Below are 12,344 nucleotides of genomic sequence, written 5' to 3' on the forward strand. Positions count from 1 at the left end.
CCTCCCCCTCAAACCCATCTCTTATTCAAATGAGCTATTTAAGCATTAATTAAGGGTTAATTGCTGACTAATGGGAGTAATAACTGTGCAGAAACATGGGCGGGGGGGGCTGGAGGTAACGGGTTTATCAGGATGTGCATCTGTGTGAGAAAATCTGCTGAGTCCGTGTCTGTTGGGTCCGTGTCTGCTGGGTCTGTGTCTGTTGGGTCTGTGTCTGTTGGGTCCGTGTCTGTTGGGTCTGTGTCTGTTGGGTCTGTGTCTGCTGGGTCTGTGTCTGTTGGGTCCGTGTCTGTTGGGTCTGTGTCTGTTGGGTCCGTGTCTGTTGGGTCTGTGTCTGCTGGTCCGTTCTGTTTTCACACATTATTAGAGCCCGACGATGGCTCATCCTCTGTTCCGCTATCGCCGTGGAAACCGTGAGGTCATTAGACAGGCCTCTGTAGCGCGGACCTGCGGGTTCTGCGGGCTCAGTCGGTTAATGCTGGAATCTGAATCGCTTTTCACTGATTCTAGCAAAACAGTGTTTGTGGACGGCAGCGTCTTTATTTTAACTCGGAGAGTTCTGAGTGAATGGAAGAGTGGAGCTCGCAACCCATCACACTGCGGGATAAAGCCCATCACACTGCAGGATAAAGCCCATCACACTGCAGGATAAAGCCCATCACACTGCAGGATAAAGCCCATCACACTGCAGGATAAAGCCCATCACACTGCAGGACAAAGCCCATCACATCGCGGGATAAAACATGTGGGGCGTGTGGGGTGTGGGGTGTGGCGTGTGGGGTGTGGGGTGTGGCGTGTGGGGTGCGGCGTGTGGGGTGCGGCGTGTGGGGTGTGGGGTGCGGCGTGTGGGGTCCTCTCGTCCTGCTGTCTTTTTTCTAAATGCGTGCTCAGAAAATCATTTCAACAGTTTAATTTCAATATAATTTTGTTGTCCAGAAATAGATCCAGTAATGAAGCTTGTGGATCCAAAATCTTTACCTCCCTCTCTCTCTCCCCCTCTCGCTACCTCTCTCTCCCTCTCTCCCCCTCTCTCTACCTCTCTCTCTACCTCTCTCCCTCTCTCTCTCTTTCGCTCCCTATCTCACTCCCACCCCCTTTCGTTTCTGTGAGCACATGTCCAGCCTGTTTCTTAGGCGCTCCCAGGGATGATATCAGCAGAAGACAGATCCCTCTTTGTGGTATCTCTCTCTGTCTGTCGGACAGAGCTCTTTTATCATTTTCTCTGCTGGTTGTTCTTGCAGTTTAATTAAAGCACTGCTGGTGTGGACAGGTGTGAAGTGTGTGGAGCGATGGGCTTGGTGTGCATGTGCACGTGCACGCGTGTCTGACTGCCTCAGTGTGAGATTACCATGGTTACCGTTACCGTGGTTTGATGTCAGGGACACTAATGGGCTCAAAGCATGTAGATTACCAGCCTGCTATAAAGAGCAGAGCCCATCCTCTTCCTACAGCACCCTCACACAGACTCACACTGACTCACTCACACACACTCACACACACTCACACAGACTCACACACACTCACACACACTCACACAGACACTCACACACACTCACAAAGACTCACACAGACACACACAGACTCACACACACTCACACACACTCACACACACTCACACAGACTCACACAGACACACACAGACTCACACACACTCACACAGACTCACACAGACTCACACTGACTCACTCACACACACTCACACAGACTCACACAGACACACACAGACTCACACTGACTCACACAGACTCACACAGGCTCACACAGACTCACACAGACTCACACAGGCTCACACAGACACACAGCACCCTCACACTGACTCACACAGGCTCACACAGACTCACACAGACTCACACAGACTCACACAGACTCACACAGACTCACACAGACTCACACAGACTCACACAGACTCACACAGACTCACACAGACTCACACAGACTCACACAGACTCACACAGACACACAGCACCCTCACACAGACTCACACAGACTCACACAGACTCACACAGACTCACACTGACTCACACTGACTCACACAGACACACAGCACCCTCACACAGACTCACACAGACTCACGCAGACTCACACAGACTCACACACCCGCGAAACACACAGACTCACACAGACTCACGCAGACTCACGCAGACTCACACAGACTCACACGACTCACACGCTCACACAGACTCACACTGACTCACACAGACTACACACTACACTGACTCACACAGACTACACACAGCCACACAGACACACAGCACCCTCACACAGGCTCACACAGACTCACACAGACTCACACAGGCTCACACTGACTCACACAGGCTCACACAGACTCACACAGACTCACACAGGTTTACACAGACTCACACACGCCTTGCTTTGCTCTGAATTTACATTCTTTGGAAAATCTGTTTCCTCTTTTGGTTTCAAGCCAAGTTCACATCTCATTGCACATCCTCTCTCTCCCTATCCCCCCCACCCTCTCTCTCTCTCTCTCTCTCTCTCTCTCTCTCTGTCTCTCTCGCTCTATCGCAGCTCTTGGTGTCAGAGTCTGAGGACTACAGAGCATGCCCAGTATAGCTCAGGGGGGCAGAATAAAGTAAATGAACAGGGCGATTTCCACATTAGGGGTTTCCATGCAGAGAGGATGGCAGATGAAAGAGAGGCAGAGATATCCAGCCGGCACCCGCCCCCCCCCCCCCCCCCTTCAGGACCAGGAGCAATTAGAGGCAGTTTACCCAGAATTCCCTGAGCCACAAGTGGGTTGGGGCTGTTTGCCGTGTCGGTTGGGGCTGTTTGCCGTGTCGGTTGGAGCTGTTTGCCGTGTCGGTTGGAGCTGTTTGCCGTGTCGGTTGGAGCTGTTTGCCGTGTCGGTTGGGGCTGTTTGCCGTGTCGGTTGGAGCTGTTTGCCGTGTCGGTTGGGCTGTTTGCCGTGTCGGTTGGAGCTGTTTGCCGTGTCGGTTGGAGCTGCTTGCCGTGTCGGTTGGGGCTGTTTGCCGTGTCGGTTGGAGCTGTTTGCCTGGGTAAATCATGCTGGAGAAGCTACAGGTTTTACTTCATTAAGTGCTGACAGGGAGCTGTGGAGGGTAACGGGCTGTCCTTCTGGGTCTATCAATAACCATTAGAGCTCCCCTCTCATTACAGCACGCCCCCCCATACCCATCCCCCCGCCAGGCCGGCTGCAGACGGCTTCCTCCAGTCAGACTGAGCGTATGGGGGGGCGAGGGAAGATGCTGATAGTTATATTTATCTGCTCATAGAGGATGTGTGAGTGCGGCCGGCTCTCAGTGAAGGTGTTTATATCCCCCTCTGAGCGCCAGCAGAAGGGCGCGGGGAGATGCCGCTCGCGGAATAACGAAGTTCAGGGCGGGCGACTGAAGGTCCCGCAGGTTTGAGCGGGCTGCCTCCTCCCCCCCGCCCCCCGCCCCCCCGGTCCCCCGGTCCCCCTGTACAGGAAGGCTCATCGCCTCCTTCCGGCAGGTTCTCCCTGGCTCCTCCCCTTTCCCACTGAGTGATGACCGTGTTGCCAGGGAACAACGGAAACGTTTTCAGTTTTCCCCGGCAGACTGGAAATGAGCTGAACTGGCAGCCTCTTCCTCCAGATCTCATATACAGAGCGCATCCATCATTCCAGTTTGGGGTCCGGTTTGGTCCCGCCCATTTGGCTCAGCCATCCAATCATGTCAGCATTCATAGGGTGATGAATTGTGTTTGTCACTAGGGATGGGATGTGCAAAAATACACAAAAATGTGTTTGTTTTTTTTTTCAATGAAACTATAAAACACCGAAGAATACATCTGTGGTGGTAGAGGCTGTAGAATCTGTAGACTACAGTCAGAGTGTAGAGGCTGTAGACTACAGTCAGAGTGTAGAGGCTGTAGACTACAGTCAGAGTGTAGAGGCTGTAGACTACAGTCAGAGTGGTAGAGGCTGTAGACTACAGTCAGAGTGTAGAGGCTGTAGACTACAGTCAGAGTGTAGAGGCTGTAGACTACAGTCAGAGTGGTAGAGGCTGTAGACTACAGTCAGAGTGTAGAGGCTGTAGACTACAGTCAGAGTGTAGAGGCTGTAGACTACAGTCAGAGTGGTAGAGGCTGTAGACTGCAGTCAGAGTGGTAGAGACTGTAGACTACAGTCAGAGTGTAGAGGCTGTAGACTACAGTCAGAGTGGTAGAGGCTGTAGACTACAGTCAGAGTGTAGAGGCTGTAGACTACAGTCAGAGTGGTAGAGGCTGTAGACTACAGTCAGAGTGGTAGAGGCTGTAGACTACAGTCAGAGTGGTAGAGGCTGTAGACTACAGTCAGAATGGAGAGGTGTAGGTTGCCTTGCATGTGATGCAGAGGCATAAACCGCGAAGGAAAAGAAGTGAGCAGTTTTTATTACATATGAAGCACATGCTCACTGATACATATTTATAATCCATATATCTGAGATATCACCACTCCTGAGCAGAGGAATAGGTGCTCGTAAAGCCACCAGCTCTGCAGAATAAACAGGCGCTGTTTTTTTTCGCATGCCACACCTGTTCTCCCTGCTTACGCACTCCTGTTCCCCCTGCTTACACACTCCTGTTCCCCTGCTTACGCACTCCTGTTCCCCCTGCTTACGCACTCCTGTTCCCCCTGCTTATGCACTCCTGTCTCCCCTGCTTACACACTCCTGTTCCCCCTGCTTACACACTCCTGTTCCCCTGCTTACACACTCCTGTTCCCCCTGCTTATGCACTCCTGTTTCCCCCTGCTTATGCACTCCTGTTCCCCTGCTTACGCACTCCTGTTCCCCCTTACGCACGTCCTGTTCCTCCTGCTTACCATCTGTTCCCCTGCTTACGCACTCCTGTTCCCCCTGCTTACGCACTCCTGTTTCCCCTGCTTACGCACTCCTGTTCCCCCTGCTTACACACTCATGTTCCCCTGCTTACACACTCCTGTTCCCCCTGCTTACGCACTCCTGTTCCCCCTGCTTATGCACTCCTGTCTCCCCTGCTTACGCACTCCTGTTCCCCCTGCTTACGCAGTCCTGTTTCCCCTGCTTACGCACTCCTGTTCCCCCTGCTTACGCACTCCTGTTCCCCCTGCTTACACACTCCTGTTCCCCTGCTTACACACTGCTGTTCCCCCTGCTTATGCACTCCTGTCTCCCCTGCTTACGCACTCCTGTTCCCCTGCTTACGCACTCCTGTTCAGCGTGGAGCTGGCAAATGACCTGGGTTAGTTGGATAGGGCGTCTCCATGGAGGCGTGTGGGGTGCATACACATACATTAATATAAATTACTCTGTTTTTTTAAATGTGCAGGACCGTTTCAAATGAAAGATCACAGAGTAGCTCCACAAGAAGATGTCAGTAACTGCAAACCAAAGGAACACATTGAAAGAATAAAATATAATAACTTTTTATAGAAAGAACAAATGCCTCCCAGCGCTCTCTGTATCACTCCTCTGTGATTTATGGATTTGTTCTCACTCAGTGGGACAGTGGTGCTCTGTACACAGTGAAGGTTTTCTCCCAGTGCTGCTGAATGGAAAGTCTGATCCCCCTCCACCCCCCACCCCCCACCCTCCGCCCCGCTGAATGAAAAGACTGACCCCCCCCCGTAAAGTCATTATTTTTCTTTATTGTGACATTATCATCAGCTTGTTCTCTTGTTTTATCTGTCTGCAGGGTTGATTATATAATTTATTGCAGTCATGCGCCCCGTAGTCTCCACGGTGGAAACAGTTTGTGTGCAGTTGGAGGGCTGGTATTGGCATATCAATACTGTAATTCTGATAATATACAGCAGAAACTCTGAGCTTGACGGCTGATCAATCTTGAAATTGACTCCTGTGAATAAGACATTTTTTATGAGACTTCCTATCCCACTGACAGCCTGACGACACTAACAGTACTCTGCGAGGGAGAGAGAGACGGGAGAGCTCTTTTTTTGGGGTATGACATGGACCAGCCAGTCTGGAATAAATGCTATATTCACAGGCTGTTAATCCACATTTTTGCCATATATATTTTTTAAGAAAAACCCAAAGCTTGTTTAATTTGATAAAGCCCTGAAGTTTAACACACTCATGAAATATGTATGAAATATGTATGAAATATGCAGATATATGTGTCTGTCCCGGTCAACACGATTAACGGATAAAACGGCCCCCACCCCACAGCCCACAACCCCCAGCCCACAGCACCCAGCCCACAGCCCACAGCCCCCAGCCCACAGCCCCCAGCCCACAGCCCCCAGCCCAGCCCGTTTAGCAGAGGGGGGTGAAATGTCCCACAGGGTCATTTATCAGCTGCAGAGCCTGGAACTCTCACTGTGCAAGAATAAGCTCACTGACGTCAGGCCACTGTGTGTGTGTGTGTGTGTGTGTGTGTGTGTGTGTGTGTGTGTGTGAGTGTGTGCGTGTGTTGTTGTGTGTGTGTGCGTGTGTGTGTGCTGTGTGGTGTGTGTGTTGTGTGTGTATTGGTGTGTGTGTGGTGTGTTTTGTGTGTGTGTGTGTGTGTGGTGTGTGTGTGTGTGTGTGTGTGTGTGTGGTGTGTGTGAGTGTGTGTGTGATGTGTGTGTGTGTGTGTGTGGTGTTGTGTGTGTGTGTGTGTGTGTGTGTGTATTTGTTGTGTGTTTGTGTGTGTGTGTGTGTGTGTGTGTGTGTGTGTGTGTGTGTGTGTGTTTTTGTGTATCAGAGAGAGAAGTTTCTAATCCTGTCCTCTTGCTCCCCCAGGCCCGAGCCTGAGCCCAGACAGGACCCACCGGGGGACTACAGGGACGGTGGTCCGGGCTCATTCATGGGACACGCCCCCTGACGACAAGCCACACCCCCTTGACGACCAGCTGCCTCCTCCCCTGCACCTGTGAGGCCTACTGTGACTCCTGTGACATCAGAGCAACTGACCAGGAACTGGTGATTTTAAAAGAGACGTCTTTTCCACTCTTCATCCTATTTTTATTTAAATCTAAAATCTTTTTAAAATCTTGATTTTGTGTTTTCCGGGCTTGAAAATTATGGTTGTGTTTCATGTAATCACACTTTGGGCTTACAGTGTAAATCTCACATTTTCCCTCAGTCTAGTCAGGCTGTTAATCTGGCTGAGTTACTGTATAATTGGGTCCACATGTTGTACTGATCAGTACTGTGACAGATGCTTATAAATCCAGTGGGTGTAAAAAGTCAAAGTGGAATTTAGGAAGGAATAAAAAATTTGCGCTTTCCAGCACAGAAAATGTTTAATGATTTGAGGGACCTCAATTAAGACAAAAACTTAATTGGGAAAGAAAAACTTCTGAGAATTTGTTGTAAATACTTGTTAATTACACATAGAAATGTGATTTTATTTTGTGTGTTTGAAGTTCACAAAATGCTTGTCATGTTTGCAGTTAAGAACTTCACCAGACTGTCATGCTTTATTTTTTGCTTGGTGTTCCCCTATGAATAGGTGTATGCATCCCTGAAATTGATTTTGGATAACAGGTTTGACCAAGATTCAGGCTGTAAAATAAAACATTGATGTGCAAAAAAAGACATTTAAATGCTGCATCTTTAATGGGAAGCCGGAAGCTTTGGAGATAAATCCCAAATTATGAAAAGTGAAAAGGCCGTTCTGGTTATTTTCCGTCCTGCTGATAGATACAAGGCCTGTCCCAGACGGGCCTCGGGGTACTGGGTTTTGGTGCCGTCCCACCATATGATTGGTGAATCAACTCAAATCATCAGATACTACAGGACTTCAGCTTCAGCATTCAGCTCAGAGTCGCAGAAAGCCTCGCTTCTTTGGAGATTCACAGTCAGCAGATGGTGCTTCCCTTTTAGCTGAGATGACATGCGAGGGAAGCTGAATGCTTTTAATGGAAATTATGCTAATAACAGGAATATGTGACTGCTCCCACCTGATATGCTGGCATTATCTTTACTGGCTCAGACCTGGCTCCTGCATATGCCAGCAAACAGCCTTCATCTGGCTGAGAAAGCAGGCTGTTTATCACAGCCAGACACAAATCAGTCTTTACTGAAACCTCGCCCTTTTCTAACATCAAATATTTTATTTTTAACATCAAATATTTAACATCTGTTCTGGCTGTGTGGCAGTTCTATTTCAAAGATACGTCAGCTATGTGCCTGGATGAAATGTCGGGGTTGTGCTATTTTCTTTCACTGTTTTTGTCACGTTTTCAAAGCTGAATCAGAACTGGAAAGTGCATGCTGGGATGGTTTTTCTGTCTCCGCTCTGGCAGCGCTCTGGGGGAGTTGATTGTGTGATTGTGGAGTGATTTTAAAAACCCTGCCTGAGTTGGAGGACAGCTGCTGAACGGTGTCACATGGTCGAGGCCACACAAATCTGTGGCTCTATATGTGGAAGAGGAAATGACAGGTCTGTTTCTGAAGTGAAGAAAAAAGACTTCAGAACATCGAGTCAAACATTATTTTCTTTTCTTTTCTGCTGTTTTTTTTGTTTTATTTTTGAAAATAAAGTTAAAATAATGTAGCATTACAAGAGCCCAGTTAATCCTGTGATTTTTTATTCGCTCTAAAACCTGATTATAACATAACATAACGTAACAACATAGTATAACATAACATAACATAACATAGTATAACATAACATAACAACATAACATAACATAATGACGTTTACAGGCCATTCAGCCCATTATATACCGTGTCAGACTCAGCCGGGAAAAAGAGGAGTCCGATAAAAGGAATGAAGTGATGTTGCATAAAATCAGTGTCAAATTTTCTAAAGAAGGTTCAGTCGCTGCCACCCTGTCTCTGGTCTCCTGGCTCGACATCGGTCCCATGGCAACAGGGGGGTGGGAAGCAGAGTTTGGGGGGGAATGTCCAGTCCAATCAAACACAGAGATGGGGGGATGGGTGTGGGGGGTGTCCAGTCCAATCAAACACATAGTGGGGGTGTCCAGTCCAATCAAATGCAGAATGGGGGTATCCAGTCCAATCAAACACAGAGTGGGGGTGTCCAGTCCGAACCAACACAGAGATGGGGGGGATAGGTGTGGGGTGTCCAGTCCAATCAAACGCAGAGTGGAGGGGAGGGGGGGGGGTGTCCAGTCCAATCAAACGCAGAGTGGGGGGTGCACATTATTGGTGTCCACTGAATGCAGGAAACTGCAGCAAACAGACAGTGATCTAAGGGACCCCCCTAAGGGAGCCCCCCCCACACCCTGTCCCTCTGTAGCCCCTACATGTGCTCTGGCCCCTCCCCTCAGATCCCAGAAAAAAACAGCAATCCTCTCTTCTCTGGCTGCTTAAGTGAATTGATAAATTTGCATGTCACAGTGTGTGTGTGTGTGTGTGTGTGTGTGTGTGTGTGTGCGTGCATGGGAGTGTGTGTGTGTATGTGTGTGAGTGTGAGTGTTTTGGAGGGAAGGCATAAGTTCCCATAACGTTTAATTTCCAGTTTGAGTGTAAAATGATCTTATAAAAGCCTGCAGCTGATCACAGTGGTGGCCACAGGCCTCCCAAGCACAGAATCCCTCTCTTCCTCCGTCCAACCTCTGTCCCTTAACCTCTGTCGGCCATCAGAGAGACAGTGTGTGGGTTTGGGCTGATAGACTCTGACACACACACACACGCACACACATACATGCAGGCACACCATCCCTCATCTATCCCTGTTGACACACCCCTAACTCTCACCCTAACAAATCTTCATTTATAAAAGTTTCCAGTAGTCTGTACTTTTGCTGATGCGTGGGTTATTCTTCCTCTCTCTCTTTTCCTCCCTCTCTTCATGTATCTTTCTGTGTTTCTCCAAGCCCTACAGCTCAGATTTTTCCATCTCTCACAATCCCCCAGGAGAGAACAGCCATCAGCAGAAATGGAGTTGGTACCTGCACCTCAGAGCACTGCACCTTGACCCCCCCCCCACCCCCCAGCCCCCCAGCAAAGCCCTGCTCCATCAATGACAACACAGCAGCAGCCTCCCCCGGGACAGTGTCCCCAGTCCCCTTTGTGTGAGCTGGAAGAGATGACAGCTCAGTTCTGACTCTGTGAGGGAAGGGTGTGTGGAAAGGTGAACATCTGGCTCTGACTTCAAACATCACACATAAAAGCCTCAGCAATGTGCCTGCATTTGTGCCCGGGACTTTAAAAAGGAACAGAAACATGAAAGTTAACGCTATTTTTCTTTCTTGTTGGGGGGTGGTGGGTGGGGGGGGGGGCACATGGGCATGGCCTACCACCCGAATGCACCAGATGTTTAGGGCGCTAGGACAACCCCCCTCCCCCTCCAGTGGCCATCTGTCATCTCAAGCATCGCTCATCGCCCGCCCTGATCAGGACCCCAGCCCCGCCCCGCCTGGCCCCGCCCCGCCTGAGCGCCAGCACACACGCCATCCCGCCATTCCACTGATTCGCATGGATGCGCTAACCTTTCCCTGTCACCAGCCAATCACTGCGACCGTTCCTGTGTGCGTCTGCTCAATCAGCCAATCACTGCGACCGTTACTGTGTGTGTCTGCTCAATCAGCCAATCACTGCGACCGTTACTGTGTGTCAGTAGCGGTCGCAGTCTGTCTCTGTCTCTCTGCGTCAATCTGTCTCTGTCTGTCTCTCTTTCCATCTCTCCCCCCTCTCTCTCCCTTTCTCTCTGTTTCTAGCAGTGTGACTTCAGTTCCACCCTCCTCCTGCTGATTGGTAGCAATTGTTATTAAATACCTTTCCAGCTGAAGCTTATGAAATGTGACAGAACCTAAATTCCCCTTTTTTTGTTTGCTGGTACTTTTTGGAGTATTCTGGGCCTGCTGTTCACATGGCGCACAGACAGGGATGATGAGAGGACGGGTGTCTCTGGCGGGGGGGGGCAGGTGTCTCTGGCAGGGGGGCAGGCTCAGACAGGGATGATGAGGGACGGGTGTCTCTGGGGGGCAGGCTCAGACAGGGATGATGAGAGGACGGGTGTCTCTGGTGGGGGGGGGCAGGCTCAGACAGGGATGATGAGGGGACGGGTGTCTCTGGCGGGGGGGACAGGCTCTGTGAAATGTGCGCTGTGCTGTTATGATAATGTGCTGGATTTGATCCGGCCTGTAATTTGGTGTGATTGTGCTCGTGTGAATGCATTGTACCCCCCCCCACCCCCCACCCAAACCTCCGTTTCCCTGTCACCCCCCCCCACCCCCACACAGCCGTTTCCCTGTTAACCCCCCCCCTCACACACACACACACACACACAGCCATTTATCTGTCTCTGTTGGCAGTGCGTTGCCTCCCCACAACACCACAATAAAATTAATATGTGGAATAAAACCCCATTTAAAAGGATACAGGGATCGTTTATGCAGATGTCTCATAATTTATCTTCCAGTAGACTCTCTGCCATTCTCAAAGCATTTTTCAAAACTCACTCTGAGAATATTTGTATTTTTTTATTCCACAATGATGAAATCCTTTTTAAAAAATGTCTCATTGATCTGTAAGAGCACCTCCCCAAACAGTATTGGTTTTGGCCAAAGGAATCCACCCAAACAGCTGTCAGGCAAAAACTGATTTTCATGCCAATTATATTTATATCTCTTTCTCCCTCACCCTGCTTGCAGGAAGCATACGCTCTCAGCCGAGACGAACGCTTTGCAATTAACAGCGTAATTAGAAAGCACACCCTGAGCCCCGTCTGAGTCATGCAGGGGAATTATGGGACACTTTGACAGCAGACTCCTCCCCCTCCTCCTCATCCTCACTCTCCCACCCTCCTCATCCTCAGTGTGAGTCATCGTGTCCCAGGTCTGGTCCCTCCCCCAGGTGCAGTGATGACTCATCTCTGCACCCTGCACGGCCTGTTTGACTCTTACTGCAGCCCCTGCTTCCCTAAGCCTTCTGAAGCATTCATACGCGTTATTAAGGTCTAATGAGCACTAATAAGCTCTGATAAGCCTTTCCCAGGCAGTGAAAGATGGGAGTTGTCCTTCAATCACACAAGCTGGTAGCAACATGAAGGACTTTTCAGAGAGACCTCCGTTTGTTTATTTTCTTTTTATTGCACGTGGGAGGAGTCGTCATGGAACCCAGCCATGGGGCACATGCTCCACCCTTACACGCTCCACCCTTACACGCTCAGACCACACGCTCCACCCTTACACTCCACCCTTACACGCTCAGACCACACGCTTCACCCTTACACGCTCAGACCACACGCTCCACCCTTACACACTCCATCCTTACACACTCACCACAGCTCCACCTACACTCCACACGCTCCACTTACACACTCAGACCACACGCTCCACCTTCACCTCGACCAATCCACCTCACGCTCAGACCACACGCTCCACCCTTACACAGCTCAGACCACACGCTCCACCCTTACTCCACCTTACGCTCAGACCACACGCTCCACCTCCTTACACGCTC

The 12,344-nt window shown here is 50.0% G+C and overlaps 1 protein-coding gene across 2 annotated transcripts in view; it reads left to right on the forward strand.

Annotated features, from left to right (window-relative positions):
• The window catches only part of trim44 (tripartite motif containing 44), a 48,543-nt gene extending 40,066 nt beyond the window's left edge, over positions 1-8,477 (forward strand). For both annotated transcript variants that reach the window (XR_010326408.1, XM_064313785.1), the window contains exon 6: positions 6,708-8,477. Coding sequence is in view for 1 of the 2 variants with exons in the window: in XM_064313785.1 (XP_064169855.1) it covers positions 6,708-6,789 (82 nt within the window). In the remaining variant the exon portion in view is untranslated. The remainder of the gene's footprint in view (positions 1-6,707) is intronic.
• The last annotated feature ends 3,867 nt before the right edge of the window (positions 8,478-12,344 follow it).

The sequence above is a fragment of the Anguilla rostrata genome, chromosome 16 (genome assembly GCF_018555375.3).
Source record: "Anguilla rostrata isolate EN2019 chromosome 16, ASM1855537v3, whole genome shotgun sequence".
Taxonomy (NCBI): domain Eukaryota; kingdom Metazoa; phylum Chordata; class Actinopteri; order Anguilliformes; family Anguillidae; genus Anguilla; species Anguilla rostrata.